Source organism: Corvus moneduloides, chromosome 1 (assembly GCF_009650955.1).
Source record: "Corvus moneduloides isolate bCorMon1 chromosome 1, bCorMon1.pri, whole genome shotgun sequence".
Taxonomy (NCBI): domain Eukaryota; kingdom Metazoa; phylum Chordata; class Aves; order Passeriformes; family Corvidae; genus Corvus; species Corvus moneduloides.
Window position 1 is genome coordinate 100,040,739 of NC_045476.1, and position 18,073 is coordinate 100,058,811.

The window sequence follows — 18,073 nt, forward strand, 5'->3', positions numbered from 1 at the left end:
TTTCCTAAGAGAGGAGTGCAGTAAACAGTTCCACATCCTGTGGGATCTAGGTAGTAACACACAAATGTATTGGGTTTGTATAGATGTGAAATCAGGCTGCTTATTGGATTTTTTCAAATAAAAGCAGCCAAATATTTAAAGGCCTGATTTATGTAAGATTAGCTATGTTTAATTTTCTGCACTGGGATTAGTTCTAGCAAAACCAAATGAAACTGTTCAAAGGACACAGAAGTGTTAGACACAGCTGTTTGCCAGCAGTGTTCACATACAAGGGGTGTAGGACTTCCACCCACCCTTTGTTCTATCTAGGACATATCATCAGTTCATGACAGTCAAGATACAACTTGAATTGTGACATGTTTAATTAATGTCCTGTGTTTGTGGAAAATACATGTATACATGTATATTCTGTACTGTCAGCTTGCCTTGTATTCACTTCATAATGTAGTGAATGTAGTTATTTGATTTTTAAACTGCTGTCCTTTCTCCTGGATGGAATTTCTGACGACTCTGCACAATCTTGGGATATTTTCTCTGGTTGGTAAGTTTATTGGTATTTGTACAACATGTAGAAGAAAAGCTTGGAATCTTAAGGAAAAAAAATTCTGTGTCTACTTTTAGCATAGGGTAATTTACCTTTAAAATGGAAGGCATTTTGGTTATCATTTTTATACCACGTATTTTTCTTTCAGATTACGTCTTTAGTGTAGCCTGTTATAATTCTTACAGCTACGTGTTTGTTTCAGTTTTTAAGGTATAATTGCATACAGATAGAATGTAATATATAATAATACTGAATGTCTTGTATTTTTAAGAAAATCGCTCAGGTTTAAAAGCTTAGATTTACCTAAATACGGGCACTTAATTTTTTGTATCTAAGATACAGAAAAAGTAAATCCTTATTCAGGTTAGATGACACTTTATCAATGATACAGTACTTCATCTTGCTATTGAGACCTTTTTCATTTTTAGACTTGATTTTGTAGTTTAACTTTCTGTTCTTGATTTTTTTGTGTAAGCAGTTCTTTACTGCCAGCATTTCGAGCACAGTAGCAACCAATCACAGGGTGTAATATCTTAAATTGTTGTTGCTGGTTGGTAAATGAGTGTGTGCCTGAACCTCAAGGCTTGTAAAAGAGAACCTGTGTTGAAATTTTGGTTGGGTTTACAATAATTGTGTGTAGAGCAAGTTATTGGGAGTTTGAGACAGTTGAGAAAAACACGGTTGTTATCCCAGCTGTTCTTCCACCTCGGTCTGGAATACCACATAAATATTTGCAGCAATCAGAGATCCTGTTTATGGGCCTTTTAACTTTCAGCAGATTTGTTTGTTTGTTTTGGGAGCCAGGGTGACACTCGCTTTCCTTAAAGAGAATATTTTATAAAATGAAACTTAAATTATGGTATTACTCTATTGTTAATGTGTTAGAATAAATTTGGAATCTTTAGGGCTGATCATGCAGTATGATTTTTTTCATATTCATACAATGGTTGAATGATAACCTTTTTATATTTATGTCTATCTGTGCATGTGTACATACATACATATATATATTACTGTATTTAAAAATATTAGGGTGAGAATCATGCAGCCACAGCAAAGCATATACTTGGCTCTCCAAACAAGTTGTTCTTGATGTCAGATGCCCAGCCTCCTCTTTAGTTAATAACTTTCTCTTGGGACTGCTGGTGGCAGATAACACATTTTCCATAAGTGGTATTTTCCACTTTCTTTAAAACATCATTTCACAAGGGCAACCCAATGTCCTTGCTTGAAGGAGGGAAAGAGAATGAATGGGTAGGTGTTGCTGAGCAGGTTGGAGGCCATCATGTGTGATGCAGTGAAGACTGCTCTTGTTTGGCATAACCACCCAACTGTGTTCTTGTTAGTGTCTCTCATCCTCAGTATTTCTTTCAGCATAAAGTGTTCTGATACCACCGCTGACTGGTAAGATATTAAGCATAGCTTGTGTTCTCTCTGTGGCCTTGGGTGCGTTAGGTCTTGTATTGCCAAAACAGTGTTAAGAAATCTCCATTTTCCTTATCTCATGGCCCAGCCTAGTAAGAGACACTCTTCTGAATCTGGATTGTTTCGTAGTAGCAACCAGTTATCTCCTTAGAAGTAACTTCTTCTTACATCCACCCGTCTTCTACAAAGTTTTCCTTTGTATTGTGGGCTAATCTGTTTTTGTTTGCTTGTTTTCTCTTGCTGGACTTTGGAGTGACTCTTGTCATTTAAAAAAAGAGGGAGGGGAAAAATCTCCACCAAGTACCCCGTCTTTTTGCTACCAGAAAATACCCTGAAGTTACCTTGCCACTTTTAACATTTTTCTTCTCCGAGAAAACACAACTGGTGAGCCAGTAAATAAATGAAACTAACATATTTATTTGCTAAGAGATTATAGGAGTGGCATTCACAAAATTTTTGCCCTTGCAAACACAGTGAAGTTTCACAATATTTGATAAGACTCTATTCTTCTTGTAATTCATGATACTTGTCTTGAGGTTGGTAAAAGTGTCTTTATTTTACAGACTAAAATGTATCAAGTGCTTTATTCCCAGTAAAATTGTGACTGTATGTAACAAGAGATAGAATTACAGTAAGAGGTATATTTTTTTTTCTCCTCAGTTTAAAAACTTGTATTTTTGTACTACCAATTTAAATGTTTAGCTTTGTTAGAGAGTTCAGAATACAGCTTAAGATGCAAAAATTGAATGGTGACTAAATGTGCTGGACACATGAAATAAAAGAAGCATTTTTTGGATTACACTAGATTAACATTGTTTATACTAATTTCTTTATTTTTACGAGCAATTGCATAGCTTCTTATCCAGAGTTTTTTTCATAATGGCAAATGAGGTATTTCTCATGCTGAGGTTCCAAATGCGCATGGGAGGAGCTGCATTTAGCTTGAAAGTGAAGCAATATTTTACTCAATTGTAATGAAATTGTACAGGAATGTACCCAAATTGTAAGGGGCTTGTTTTGGGGGAGCAGGATGCACAGGCACAGTGGGGTGGGGAGGTTGGTGAGCACAGCACATCCCAGTAATACACGTCCTCGTGTATTTTGGAAATATTCCTGTGCTGTGCAGAACTGTACAGCAAGGAAGAGTTGGCATTATTTTGCTCAATCCTAAACCACTTTTTAATCCAGTGGTGAGGAGGCCCATTCTCCACAATGTTGGTGTGTCCAGGCTGGGATAGAGAGTGTGACGGGCTCCTCAAGAGGGTGGCTCCTGCCAGGTGTGGGAGGTTTGGTTCTGCACACAGAGATTGTTTGGTTCATTTCCATTTGATGCTTAACTCTGAGGCTCTTGCACTTTGAGGTGGACCACCTGATGAAAGTACCTCTCATCCATCCAAGCTGCTGGATGTCAGCCAGTCTCTTTTTTTCTAATGTTTTGGTTTGAACATGCTGGAGAACAATGTAAATAAATAATCCTCTGATTTGCTCCCTTGTAGCTTGGGTCAGAAGTGAGAGAATGGTTTCTGAAGATAACATACCTTTCTGCCCTCCTCTTTTGTTTTGCCCACATGATTTGTGAGGAGTTAAATGACCATGAGGTTTTTGAAGGGCTGTAGTTGATGAATAGGTGATACAGGTCAGGATTTCAGAATTGGGACACTCGAATTCTAGAGAGAAGAGTGAAGCAGGCATGCTGCCATACTCTCAGAGAAGAAGTGACATCAAAAGCAGGACTTAAAAGTTGAAATAGGGGCATTATGGAAGGAAAAACATGATTTGAACTAGTAGAAAGCATAAAATTGGAAGACAGAGTGAAATAATGAAAATTAATTTTAAGTGAAAAAATAAAAAAAGGAAAAACATGTTAAAGAAAGCACATTAGGAAAAACAAAGGCAGTCAAATGAAAAGAAGACCATAATGTGGTGAAAAAAATATATTTTTCAAAAATATAAATTTGATATATTAACAAAGATCTGACACACTAATGAAGGAAATCAAATACCTAAAAAATTATATATGTATATTCTATTAATGGAATCAAATAAAAGTTCTGTGATTACACTGATGAAATTAAGTATTTTCTGATTAAGTAGGATTATCTTTGACATGAGTTGATCTGCTCTTTTAAAAGGTCTGGTATCTGTGGGTCCGCTGAAGTGTGGTTTTTGTGTGTGTATTTTGTGATCTTCAGGGTTTTTTTAAATGTTCCAAAAAGTAATAGTTAGATCTTTCTTCTTTCTGAATATGGTGAGCAACTAAACCTTGTAAAGCCAAATAATGGGAATTACTATAAGAGCAAAGGAAACTTTTTTTCTTGCTTCTGTTTACCACCACTTTCCATTTGGTTTCCATAATTCTGAATGCCTGCCTTGTGTGTGCAAGTACTGTGTCATTGCAGTAAATGCTTGTATTCCATTTGTTATGTCAAAGCTTTTTGTGTTTGAACTTTTTAACAAGGCACAACAAGTTGTTACGTAGCTCCAAGGAGATCCTTTAATCTGCAGCGTTTTAAAATTGCAAGCTAGCTTTTGTTCTTGGTATGTCTTACATGTTTTCTTACATGCCCTTTAGCTGATGTTTTGATATAGAGGATGTTGTAAATGACTTTTCATAATTTGTATCAGTCTTTAGGGAGAAATCTTGCTTGGATACATGTTTGGGCAATTAATATCCGAATAACTCTGCATTCTGAAAAAAAATAGTTACTCAGCTTGTGCCCTGTTAGCTAATTCATCTTTTGCAAAACTGGGTAGGAGAAGGAAGAGGTGATCTTAGAAAGGAAGGTCACATTTTTTGTACTTTTCAAGAGGGTTGAAGGACACTGGTTGGCATCCTAAAATTTTAGGAGTCAGTTGCCTAGACACAGAGATTATCTCCTGACGTGACAGGAAAATCATAAAGGGCATGCTTTCAAAAAATCCTGAATGCACAGAAGAACTGTCTTCTGAGGACTCAGAATGGAATTTCTCTAGGAGTGGATAAAAGAGGAGGAATTAGCAATTGTAGAGGGGTTTTTTGCTTGTCCTTCGTTGTGATGTATGTAAACATCTCTATGCAAATCTGTACTGACATCCATTGTAGTAGTCCTTGGGGTTTGGTTGGCAGGGTGGGGTTTTTTTGATTGTTTCTGGGGTTTTTTGGTAATACCAATTTCTTACTAGCTCTTAAGGTCTTTACTTATTTTAATTTGGTTTAGCAGACTTTTCTCTCCTGAATCTATTGTAATAAATGCAAGTCTTCATTACCATTATGTCTTCTGGTAATTGAAGCTGTAATCCTAGGCTGTTAGCCCAGGCATTGTTTCTTCTTGAAAATAAAGTTGTCTTATCAACTTTTAGGTAACACCCAAAAAGGATTTTTTCTTTCTTAATTTGTTTTGCTCATACTTGGAATATTGTGGGCTCCTGGCAATACAACAAACAATTCAATAAGTGTGTAAAATACTGTAGAACTTTCTTCTTGATAAAATACAGCACACATGCGATATGTATAGTACAGTACAACATGAGAGTTTTACTTGCATTACTTAGGAAAACCTGCCTAGGTATTTCTCACTAGTGGTGCTGTCTAATTCCAAATTTCAGACCATCCAACCCATGCCAAGAAAAGCCATACGTGGAGCTGCAATTTTATGTTATTTTGAGACAAAATGAGTGCATGTAGCTAGTGAGTCATTGGAGAGAGTTGCTTTACTTCCTTGTGAAATACATGCAGGGGACTACAAATATTACTGAAAGAAATTGTTCATAGAAGGTTTCTTAATTGCCAGTTGCTGGGAGCTAAAATCTGAGCAGTACAGGGCTCTTGGCCTGTCTCTGAACAGGAGACAGATCTTCCGCAGTATTCAGAGAGGAGGAATGGCAGGTAAGTAATTTGCTTTTATAGTACTGCAATTTAAGTGAAGGCATTTGATCCCACTGATTAAAATCTGCATACAAATTTTGGTATAAACCTGTGTGTTCTTCATAGGAGAGAAGCGTGTCTACCTATCACTGCCCAGACCAGGGGTAAGTTGCTTTTGGGTTTGTTGTGTTTATTTTGTATCTGCTGTTCTCTGTTTGACTTCTTTCCCTGTCACAACTTGATGGGGACATGGCAATATCTTGGTAACATGCATCCTGACTGGTTGGCTGACAGTAAAATATCAAAGTTTGTCAGTTTATTAAATGAATAATAAACAGACTGAAGACTAAGGTAACTAGTTTTGTAATGTGCTTTAATCACTTAGATTGTACATAAACTTTAACTCCTGTTCATTAATTTTTTACCATGTACTCTACTGTCATGCCATATAATAAAAAACTGCATTATTGCTATTAAAACAGTAGGAATATGCTGCAATATACTGAAAACTAAAAGAAAAAATAAATCATATTACTAAGACTTAACATTGTAGACTGAGTTAACCTATTTGAACAAAGGGTCATGTTTGAGCCTGTTGAAGGCTCTTTAAATAATGGGTTCTTGTTTCCTTCTTTGATCTTAAGTGTGTTTAATGTAGAGAAAAAAGTTACACTAAATACCCAGTTTTTAGGTGTGAGGTATTTAATATCCTTAGCTGATTATAATTGATATTACACTGTTTCTGAGAGTGTCTGTGTGTTAGGAAGCCTCCTAAACCTTGTTAGTGTCATGTAATCAGTCATTTAATTCACTTGCTATGAACTGAATCTTTTCATGGGTAGGAAAAAGGGAAGAAATTATCTCAAAAGCTACAGTAAGCTCTAGCTTGTTTCTTTCTCTCCTTGTTTTCTTTCCTTAACCTGTACTGTTGAGGAATTTGGATTTGAAATGGTATCCTGTCTCCATGTCTTCTGTTGTGCTATTCTACGGCTTCAAACACAATACAACTTCTTACCCTAAATGAAAAGAGAAAAGCTTTATAAATGCAATCTTTATAAAAAAGCTTTATAAATCCAATCTACAGATTTAAATTGAATATGTTAGGCTACATGAGAATGGGTGAATTTCACAGTTATGAAACTAAATATTTGAAACTTTTGATAGGGTTTCTGTCCCTTACCAGTTTGACTAAGGCACATAGGTTCTGGACTTTATAATTTAGAGATTATATGTTTGAAGTCAGAGTCCCACTTATGGATTTGTATGTTTTTTAAAATAACTTCAATAAAACATTGTGCCCAGCATTTAAACAGTTCTGTTTTGTTATTGTTTGAAAGGTTGCTGCCTTCTTTTTGAGTTTTGCAGGATACTTACCGTTGTGAAGAGTTACAAATACACAGTTTGAAAGTAGATGGGAAATGTAGATTGCATCCACAGGACACCAGAGTTTCTTCACAGAGTAATTTCTTTGCCTAACTGATTCTCTGAGCTTTGGAACTGCCTCTCTTCCCGGTGCTGTTCCTCTCAGCAAAGCCTTTCCTCCCCCTACTGTCACCACAGATCTGCTGTGCCTGGCTGACGCCCACGCTGTCCCTGCACAGAGGCCACACTGTTCCTGCTGATCTAATTAGATTACATATTTTGTTACATCTGCTTAGTTGCCACTGTGCTGTTTGCTGGTAATGAGTGGCACCCTAAACCATGCTGTAGATGAGGACCAGAACAGCAGTGATGATTCACGTGTGCGCTTAATGCATGGGTATATTTTTTCTCTGTAGTATTTAGTGTCAAAGCATGTTTTTAAAGCAGAATAACCTGTCTACTGATCTGACTTTGAACAATAGTACTGTTGAAATAATGCAAGTGAACACTAGAGTGGAGAAAACTGCAAAAACATTCGGAGCTTTCTTTAGTTATTTGTGAATCTAAAAACTTATTTGTTGTAACCAGTGCTGGTTTTCTTAAATACCCTTCACTCTGCAGCTTAAATAATTGCCATACCTTCTAGACCAAAGTTTGTGTTTACAAGCAAATGTAGTTTGGTTTTGTCTTCCTTTCTTCTTTTAAGACACTATCTTAAAAACAGCATTTCTTAAATTGCATCTCTAATATGCAATATAAATCACAATTAGGAGTATCAGTTCTTACCCTTTGTGCTAAATCTTTCAATATGAGATCAGCATTTCTAATACATAGGCAGAATTACAGTGTCTAATCTGGGTAGACATTCATAAGATTCAGAATATTTAAACATTTTGGGATGGGGAAAGAGAAATTGCATGAAAGCTAAACTGAGCACCGAATTACACTAGGAACTTCAGTATGAGTACTTTTTGCTCAGACTCTTGAAGTGAGAGATGGAGATGGTACCTGAATCTCATTGCTGATGCTGTTCACAATGAACAGTGTTGCTTCTTGTTTATTTTTTCCCCTGTAGGCATTACTGAGCCTAATTTGCCCAAGTACTTCCACTAATGAATAGCAGCAGCTTTTTTCAGAGTCTCAGACAAGGCTCTCAGTAAGGCACTGAGATCATCCAGCTTCCTCCTGTGCCTCACACCTCTCCAAGTTATGACACCAACTTTGTACTTGCCATTCCAGTGGTTTGTGAATGTGGACTGTGCCTCCCACATCTGGTGATTTTGCTGTCTTTGCACAGTGACAGCACCAATACACAAAATTAAAGCCAAGAATGGCAAATTAATGTGAAATAATTGAAGTATTACTGCATAAGTGTGTCATGCAGTTGGCAAGTACTGCCTTACCAGGTACTCCACTCACATCAGTACCACTAATTATTGTTTCATGTGAGCCAATATTTGGCTTGCAGCCAGACTGGTATCTTGGATAGTTCATGATTTAAATAAAAGAAGGAAACCCGTGAAAAGATCAAAGTGTCAATATTTGTTTACAGCTGCCTCTACAAAGTGACACAGCATCATGGGCTGCCTCCTCACAGCAGCATTTGTATGGGTTGTAGCCCACATCAGCTTGCTGTTAGCCAACTCAGCGTACTTCTTATATCAGTATCATCAGTGATAGAAAAAATCAGTGCAGGACTACTTGGTTAAGACTGTTTAGTCCTGACTGTTACTGAGGATTTACAGGGTAAAGGGAAGAGACTGTACTGCATTAGGAAGTGGAGCCTGAGAACTGTGGAAGAGGTCTTGTCTTTGAAATTTTGGGGCATCTGCACCTGCCATTTCAGGACAGACAGATCAGAAGAGGTTCTCAGTTTCTGCTGAGAAGTTCATTTGAACCTCTGGAACTCTCCTGCAAAGGCTTTCTCTGAATATAGAGCTACCTCTTTAAGATTTACTAGTAAAATGATTATCAATTCCTATTATTTAAAAATATTATTTTTTGTTTGAAACAGAAGCATAATTCAAATCTGAAAACATTAAAGCCAGTCAAACTAGATACTGAGGTAAGATACCATCATTTTAGTAAAAAACACTCCTTTCATTTTTTTATCTTATCAGAAGAATGTGTTTTTAAGTGCCATAAATATGGTTACCATTTACAGGAACAGGCGAAAATTGCAAAACTTGGATTAGAATTGCATCTGCTAACATCTGATGTGGATTCTGAGACTGAGAAATGGGAGGATCAGGAGAATGAGATTGTGCAACATGGGCAAGGCATGTCAAGTATGGCCTACTCCATGTATTTGTTTACCAGGTAATTACAGTGCACACGGCAAATTTTGGTGGGAAAAAGAGCATTAACAGTGTTTGTTAGAAAAAACAAATTTTCATTTAAAGAACATAATAGTTGGAACCCATTGAGAAAGGAACTTGATTCTGTCCTTAGGCTTTATAAATTTTTGTGAAATTCTAAGCTGTTTAAAAACCCCCTAATTTTAAACCCCCTTTATTTTTAAAGGGCTTAACACTTGTTTTGTTGGAGGGCATCTATTTAAATATCTCTTGGGTACAGAAAACATTTTAAGAAGTATGTTCATAAATACTTTGAAAATTAAAGGAATTAAAGCACAAGTATGTACCTGTAGGTGAGATGTAACTGTAGATGAGAGTTACTGATCTTTGCTACACTGAAAAGTGTTGTTCTGAAACTTACCTGTGCAATGTCAGCTTTCTTACTTGAAGAATTTAGGTTTGCTTGGGTTTTTTTTACCAGAGTTGAGATTTTTTTGTTACCTGCTAGTCCAGTAATACTCAGTATGCCAGAGACGTGGATTTCTATTCTTGTTCAGCTTGTGAGAGCTGAACCATTGTTAATTCCCCAAGAATGCTGTAGCTACTGAGGTGTTTGTGCAATATTTTTTAATGCAGTTCCTGTACGTAGTTATTGTTGTGTCTAGCATCTTCTAAAAGACTGATGTTTACAGTTCAGTGGTGTGAACTATAAAATGTTCAGTGGTGAGACTATAATTTTTGTAAGTAGCAGGCAAAATAATCTGCAGTCTATAAATGGCATATCTTCTGCTTTTGTTATTTCCCACAGAGGAGAAGGACTTCTGAAAACTACTCAAGATTTATTTCATCAGGCAGAGGTAATGTATATTTAACAAAACAGGACGTAGACACTCCGAGTGAAGCCAAATTGGAACTTCAGTGTCTGATTCCTTACACATAAGTACAGTGTACCATGAATTGACTGGCAGCTGTAGATTTTGAGCAGCCTAACTCTGGTACATACTCTGAAAGTGAACTTCACAGTGTTCCAGTCGTAGCTTCAGACAGAATTCATTACATGGATAGATTCCAGCTAGGAGGAGGGATAGCAAACTGGCATTATGGCAAATACAGTGGACTTCAACACATTTGTAGTGTTTGTTGTGTCACTTGACTTGGTCCCTGGTAGTGTTAACAGATACTAAATCCTAGTCTGAGCAGCAGGATTTTCATGGGAAAGAAAGAAGATATAAAAATTTGCACAATGCAAACAGAAGACAAGGGCCCAAGTGAAGGAATGTGGGATGCTATTTCCAGGATGCATGCCTGTGTGTAACAGGAGACTGGTTACCTTTGAAAGGCCAATAAACAAGCAGGGCAGGTGTCAGCCACCCACAAAACATTTGTGAGCTGCCACAGTGAAAAAAAAATAATTGGAAGTTGGAGTTTTCTTTATATGTAAAGGAAAAGCCTTTAAACTCTGCTTATCTGCGGGATGGCAGTTTGTAGTGAAGCTTGTTATTTCAGGAGTCACTGCAAACTGCTGACTTGTGAATTATAGATTTATATAATTTTTATAATTATACAATAATTACAAGTATTTCCTGCTACCTTTTTACTTAAAAGTACACTATTAAAACAGGAGGGGAAAAGCCTCATCTTCTGTTGTGGTTCATTTTGTTACATGATTTCTCCCCCTTTCAGATTTTTGCCACAGAGGGCACAAAGCTTGCTTCAGCTCTTCATGCTCTTTCTGATCAGGTGATGTATCTTATTACTCCAGTGATACACTGCTTAACAGTTGGTTGTGCTGTCTTTGCCCTTAACCTAATGCTGAAGTCTTTAACACAGAGTTGTGTTGTCTTCCTGAACCACGTTTCAGGTGCACAATGATGACAAGCCTTTGCTTCTGTTGGAGGCTGAAAAACTCATCTCTATGTGCAAGCAGCTCCAGATAACAGCTAAAGCTTCTGCTCAGGGTAAAAGTGCTACATTTACAAAGGTAAGGTAAAAATTATTTATATTTCTCAAAGTAACACCTAACTTGTTTTGAAATAAAGTAATATACTAATTTATGCTCCAGTTAAAATATGGGGCTAGTTTGCAGTAGTATTGTAATCCACTAGAATTCCATTCGGATAAACGGGAACTGTAATTAGGTATACCTCAACATGGACTTCAGGGATCAGAATTTTAATGGGAGGTAATATGTATTTCCACCACTGTAATAATTACTGTTATTATTGTTACTGATGCTTAACATAAATGTAACAAATTCCAAACCCCCAACTCCACTACTGAAACACATTTGCCTCTCAGTAGGTAGCATCTACCCTGGACTGCCCAGATTTTTTTCTGATACTCGTATTTGCTACAAATAACTACATAGACAGCTGCCATGGAAGTTTCCACACTGTTAACACAAGAAGTAGACGTGCAATGATCAGAGGGGATCAGTATCCCTGAGCCAGCAGTGATCAGTGTGAGCAAGACCATTTCCATGCACCTGGATGTTTGTTTCCAGTTGGCTGTGGAAAAGGTGTTTCAGTTTTACAGCAGGGTCTGAAACTGGCTAAAGCATGCAAGCGAAACTGAGCCCCTTGGGGCTACTGCGTGGTTTGTTTCACCCTCTCTAAATTAAATGGGAACTCCACTCTGTTTATACAGTAATGTATCAGTACATAGCAATTACAGCTTCTCAAATTAATGTCTGAGGACTCAGGCTTGTTACCTGGGCTGAGTGTTAAGATTTAAGGTAACTTTTAGTGTAACATTGAACTAAGGCTTAGATGATGCATGGCTTTCTAAATCATACTGGCTAGACATAAAACAAAAGGAAAACCATGAGGAATTGGGATGATTCATACTTAGATGGTAAGAACTCCTTTCCAAGAGACTTCTATTACTATTTAATATAGTAGTACTAGTAGTTCATTCTCTTGGGATGTGTCTGCATCATAGCTCAAGTTGTGCTTAACAGAAGGGATGCTCTTGTTTTACATGTACTATACAGAGAAACTAAGAAAAAAATGTAGGCAAACCCATTTGATTAGGAGATATTTCAGAAGGACAAGTATTACTTAACCCAGCTTGAAGCAGATCACCATCTCATGCCAAAAACAACTGTCTAACACAAGAATTGAGTGGTATTACTCCACTATTAAATGTCTTGTTTAGGTTGATGCATGCATTCTGAAAACAAGGAATGTGATGACTCTGCTATGCCAACTTCTTCCACTTTGCTGCAAATTACTGAGAAAGGTGAGTACTTGGTTTATCTGGACTGTTTTAAAGTCTGGGTGTTTGCTTGGTTGGGTTGGGTTTTTTTAAGACATCTTTCTTATATATATACACAGAATAAAGCAGGAAATGGTTGTCTTAAGCCTGCTCCACCATGGAAAGAAGACAGATTACGAACTGGTACAAATGCACGTACTCCAGAAAGAAGAGTGGACACATTTGGCATCAAGTCTTTAGAAAATCATGTAACAAACATGACGTTTTTAGAGAGCAAGTAATCATAGCACTGAGAAATGCAGGAATTCCCATTTGAAAATAACACTTGCTGAAGTTTCAATATTGCTTTCATTTGTGGAAAGTCAAGCCAGGTTAATTTGATATAAAAGTGTTGACCTTTTGTCACATCTAATAGATGTCCCGTGACTTAGCCATTAAAACACCAGCTGGTCTAAATGTTCTGTATTTTTATAATGTGAATGCCTTTCCTATGCTCACTCTTGATACCCATTTTGTAATTAATGCTTATGAATGTCTTAATGGATGTGTCAACCCAAAGATGCTGCTAATAGACATTTTATGTAAAGACCCCTGTGCTGCATACGCTATATGTAACACTACTGTTGAAGTCTGTAAACTCATCTCTGGCCTATTTCGGTCTATATATTTGATAAAGTGGAATCAGGAATATAGTCTGAAAGGCTGTGGCCTGAAGCACTGAATTGTTACCTTAGTTACAAGTTATGCCTGCAATGAAGTAGTCCTAGGAAAAAAAAAACCTCTTTAAATAGCTGCACCCCTGAATTTTAATCTTGATGACATGATTCATCTCTACAAAAGTGTATTTCTAAGTGATTAATAGTCTTGACTCAAACCCTTTTCTTTTAGCCTATTTGTAGATGGCAGTTGTTGCTTTTTTATTAAAACTTACTGAGCAGAATTTGAGTTGCCTGTAGAACCACTGAAGTATTATGCAGACTTGATACTATGCCATTTAAAATTGAAGAACGCAGATACTGATTATTACAAAATTCTGTACAAAGGGCATTATTTGACTTCAGGATACCATGAAAATACAACTTGGTGTGAAATACGTATTTTCAAGTTTATCTGCTCTTTGTACAGAGGCTTTTGCTGCAGTTTTATTTTCCATTCACCTGTGTCAAACTCCATATTGTATTAGTTAAGCTAAATTACATGATAGCCAAACGCTATGGTTTTTCTATATATACTATGCTAGCATTAAGCAGAAGCAAAGCTGATTGTGGAACACAAATAATCTCCAACATGTCATTCTGAGCTTATTTAAAAACCTGTAGAGCTAGAATTCAGAGAAAAAGAAAAATTTTACATCAAGTTTTTACAGAAATTTTAATATACAAACTATTTGAACTGGTTTATTCTTTTATGAATCAAGCAGTTTAGTTCCACTTTTAAAAACTGGCACTGGGTCTTTTCAATACTACAAAACTCACAGTGTACAATAAAAGTCACTTATTTAGTATTAAATACAGACAGGGAGTGTAGAATTGATTTCATGAAGCAGAACTGCGGCGTTGCAACAAAACTTCCTCGTACTCCTTCTGCGTCAGAAGTCCCTGAGTTATACTCTTGCTTTCTTCAAATTTGGGTAGAACCACTGCAATGTACCCCTCAGTTGATGGCTAAAAAAGCAAGACTGAAGTTGGCAGTGAAATAAAAGCTGGAAAATAAAAGAACAAGAAAATGTCTTACCTTTTCTTGCAGAAGAGCAGGATTACTAAGAATGTTCTCATTCACTTCGATCAGCCGCCCTCGTATGCAACTGCAAAAGTGTTTAGATTCAGTAGATGTGTGTGGTATGTCAAGGTAAGAAGAAAAATGGAAAAACCTTACCTGTAAATGGTGTATTCCTCTCCATCTGATGAAGATATCCTGCACAGAGGGGCAAGTTCTGTTAAAAACTGAGCTCCCTGCATTTGGAAAATAAATAAATGTGTATGTAGTTTTAATTACACAGGGTTTGTGAAAGTATTACCGTCAGTAATGTCCAAAAGGAAGGATGTGTGATAGTTACAGGTCAGTGCAAGTTCCAGAGCTGTGCTTCCCTACAGAAGGGGAGATGCCAACTTAGTTATGTGCACAAATCAAACAGAAGCTTGCTACAAGCTTACAGATTTAGTCATAATTAAGTTTTCTGCAGACTAGCAGACTCGAATTTTGATGAGACTAAAATCAGGGGCGAGAGGAGAGGAACAGCACCATTGATTTCGGTGTAAGCAAGTTAAACGGCACTTTCAAAAACCCACCACACTGAACTGGCCCATCTGCTATCTGGATCTGCTTGAAAAAAACAGTAGTCTCCAAATCCTTTGCAGCTTCTTGGAAACAAATTTTTATCATTTCAGGGATGTTTATGTCCCTCTGTACACTACCAAAAAAATTACTGGAAGTGAGTGGGTTTGAGCAACACTGGAAACCACCAGTGCTGTAGGAGCACTGCAAGACCCTGGCTGGGACAGGGAGACAGGCACCTCTTGAGGAAGTCTAAATTCTTCAGCTGCAGAGGGGCTGGTTTAAAAAAAATACAAAAGTTACCTGCTGGGTTTCTATCCAAGAAAGGAAAGAAAGATCTCAGGCACAGTGAGAGATTAAAATAAAAACAAAGCAAAAAGCCATACCCTTTTTGACTTCCCAGAGACCTTATTCTGAAGTCTGCTACAGTTTGCACTGATTTGGTAATTAATGTTTTTAATTGTTTTCCCACTTTGAAGAAGAGGGTGGGCTTCTGCCAAGGTGATGACACAGATTCTGCAAAAGAAAAAAAAAAGTCAGTTATTCCACTGTACTTTTAAGAAGCACTTTGTGCTCTAAGCAAGTTCCACAACCTTCTCTGCCTATCTTATTTGATAGCTGCTGTACCAAACTGAATGGAAATGGCTTTCTGACCAAAAGCCGCTGCCATTGAAAATACTTCATTTTGAGATACCAGACTGGATTGTTAAAAGCCCTACACTTCTTACTGAAACAGAACCACTGATTTTTAATGAGCCAGTGCTGTTCTCTCTCTTGTTGTACCCCATGGGAGCATGGTTGGTTCATTTCAGCCAGTAACTGAAGTAGGTACTCATCATAGGACAAACAAGTAAAGCACAGAGCACTTGTCACAAAATGTAACACAAAGCAGTGTTTCTCAACAGCTAAAGGCCTTTTGTGGTGAACAGTTACAGCTGATGAATCCTTCAGTGATCTGGGCCTTAATTAACTTGCTGCTTGCATTTCATTTTTTTCTAAAGGAGGGTTATTTCTTGCCATGAACATGAGACAAGCCCAGCTGAAGAGACTAGGCCTGCCTGGCCTAGAACTATGCCTAAGTTCACAAGCATGAACTTGCAAGTAAGTGAAGAGAAAGGAATCTATTTTGTTTGAGAGTATAAAACCTAGAGCAAGGACCAAAACTAACAGAACAGTGACTGCACTAAAAAACAGGGTATGGAACCAAATCTCTTCCTGTGGATGCTGTATCCATCTCCCCACACTCCTTCTGGGGAGTTCTGGCTGCGCAGCTCCCACAAGAGGGAGCTGGATCCTGGTGAATGCATCCAGCATGTCCTAGCAGCAAAGCTACCTCCCTTCACCCCAGCCTCCTTCTAAGGGGAAGATGACAGATTATCTGTTTGAGCTGTCATCTAATGGAGCTGAGACCTGGCAAAACAAAAAATCAAGAAACAACTTTACACTGCCTAGAAACAGCAAACCGAGCCACAGCCCCATACATAACAATGGCAAAATACTTCATAGAACATCTGGCTAAGTTGCTGTGGAATCCAAGGGTCCTGGTATTTCAGAATTCAAAGGTGCAAAACAGTCTTCATAGACAACTGAACAAATCAACAGCATTTAAACTATTGTTTCTACCAGACACCTGAGATTAGTAACCTCATATTTAGTATTCAGTACAAATGCAAGGGTGTCCTTTCTTGCTGTTACTGTCACACCTGTTATTTGCAGGTACTCTGGTTTCCCTTTTGAAAGAGTGAGGAAGAACTGCAGGGGACAGCCACAGAGGAGCTCCAGCTCCCAAGGCTGCAGCAAGGTGACGCTTCTGCCCTGTGCCAAGCACGCCCTTCTTTTTACGCTGAATTCTTAGAGCAGGCAACTCACTGGGAACACAAATGCTGCCTCACCTTCCCTCAACACGTGAACCACTGGCCCTGCCTGTTTTTGTGCGGACAGTAATTAGGCTCTGTTCTTCCCTCTGGGACCAAACACCCCAGAAAGGCTCCCAAATGCCCTAACAGGCTGCCGGAGGGGGAGGTAAGGTATGGAATGAGACTCCACATCGGCTACAGGTTGATTTACTCCAAATAACTGGATACATCCAAGCAGAAGCAAGACATTTTCCTATCTTGCCTTCATCATCCATGAGTGCAGAAATATACAAGGAAAAGCAATTACGTTTTATCGAGAAAAAGCTGAATGTTCGTTCAAACTGAAGGAGTTAGAAATCAAGTTAAACAGACTCCTTCAAAATGTTATTAGGGAAAAGCCTTTTGGAACGTTGCTCTTCTGCTACTGATGATCACAGAATCAAATAGGTTGGAAAAGACCTCTGAGATCAAGTCCAGCCTATGCCCGAACACCACCGTGTCAACTGGAGCATGGCACTGAGCGCCACGTCCAGTCTTTCCATGAACAGCCCTAGGGAGGCTGCACGTGGCCCTTCCAGCAGGCGAGGGTGCAGGGAGCGAGGGAAGCACTACGGACACTGCTGAGCAGTACGGGGGGTGAGGGAGGGTGTCGGGAGTAAGAGTCCAAGCCCCACTGTTTCTCATTGGAGCAATAATTAAAGGATGGGGAGGCCGATCTGTCGCTCTCCCATCCTCCCACCTTCCCGGACAACGCAGGCTCGCCTGGCGCTGTGTCCCAGGCCAGCCCTGTCCATGTCCCGGCCGCTGCAGCCACCGCCGCTCCCTCCGGGTGCAGGGCGAGGGCCGGGGCCCTGGCCGAAGGCAGCCCGAGGCTTCCCGAGCGCCGGCGCCCAGCAGGGAGCGACGGACCCCGATCCCCGCCGGCCACTCGCCTGTTGGAGTGCTGCAGCACGCAGAAGTCCTCGCACGGTCGCCCCTTCACGTCTACAAGAAAGGCACAAAGAGGAGTCATGGCCCCGCCGCCGTTCCGGCGCGGCCCGGCCCCGGCCCCCCGCGGTACCTGGCTTGTACCAGCGTGTGAAGTACCGCTCGGCGCCGCCCGGCCCCGCCGCCCCCTCAGCCATGCCCGGCCCGGCCCGGCCCGGCCCGCCGGCGCCGAGCGATGACGGCGGCAGGGCGGCTCTGCAGGGGCGGCCCCAGCCCGGCCCTGGCCCCGCCTCGGCACGGGAAACCCCACGGAAATAAAGTGTTACCT

The 18,073-nt window shown here is 39.2% G+C and overlaps 2 protein-coding genes across 3 annotated transcripts in view; one reads left to right on the top strand and one right to left on the bottom strand.

The window, feature by feature from the left end:
* Positions 1-13,628, top strand: part of CTNNAL1 (catenin alpha like 1) — a 57,475-nt gene extending 43,847 nt beyond the window's left edge. Inside the window, exons 12-19 of one of the 2 annotated variants that reach the window (XM_032119849.1) lie at positions 5,940-5,977; positions 9,190-9,240; positions 9,340-9,494; positions 10,281-10,329; positions 11,156-11,212; positions 11,334-11,453; positions 12,629-12,712; positions 12,808-13,628. In XM_032119849.1, coding sequence (XP_031975740.1) covers positions 5,940-5,977; positions 9,190-9,240; positions 9,340-9,494; positions 10,281-10,329; positions 11,156-11,212; positions 11,334-11,453; positions 12,629-12,712; positions 12,808-12,969 — 716 coding nt within the window. In that variant the 3' untranslated portion in view covers positions 12,970-13,628. The remainder of the gene's footprint in view (positions 1-5,939; positions 5,978-9,189; positions 9,241-9,339; positions 9,495-10,280; positions 10,330-11,155; positions 11,213-11,333; positions 11,454-12,628; positions 12,713-12,807) is intronic. The other variant, XM_032119860.1, reaches the window with a different exon arrangement.
* Positions 13,629-14,040: 412 nt separating this feature from the next.
* On the bottom strand, positions 14,041-17,989 carry ABITRAM (actin binding transcription modulator). The gene is made up of 6 exons (XM_032119881.1): positions 17,879-17,989; positions 17,751-17,802; positions 15,349-15,478; positions 14,564-14,640; positions 14,423-14,492; positions 14,041-14,352 (listed from the first exon to the last, which is right to left on the bottom strand). Exons 1-6 carry the CDS (start codon positions 17,940-17,942, stop codon positions 14,224-14,226), a joined length of 522 nt encoding a protein of 173 aa, XP_031975772.1. The 5' UTR covers positions 17,943-17,989; the 3' UTR covers positions 14,041-14,223.
* Between the last annotated feature and the right edge of the window lie 84 nt (positions 17,990-18,073).

Coding starts and splice junctions, on each gene's coding strand:
- ABITRAM (XM_032119881.1), bottom strand. CDS start 17,942: ATGGCTGAGGGGGCGGCGGGGCCGGGCGGCGCCGAGCGGTACTTCACA. Junction 14,641..15,348: donor TCTCTGGGAAGTCAAAAAGG/GTATGGCTTTTT, acceptor TTCCAAATGCAG/GGAGCTCAGTTTTTAACAGA. Junction 14,353..14,422: donor CTGCTCTTCTGCAAGAAAAG/GTAAGACATTTT, acceptor TTGCTTTTTTAG/CCATCAACTGAGGGGTACAT.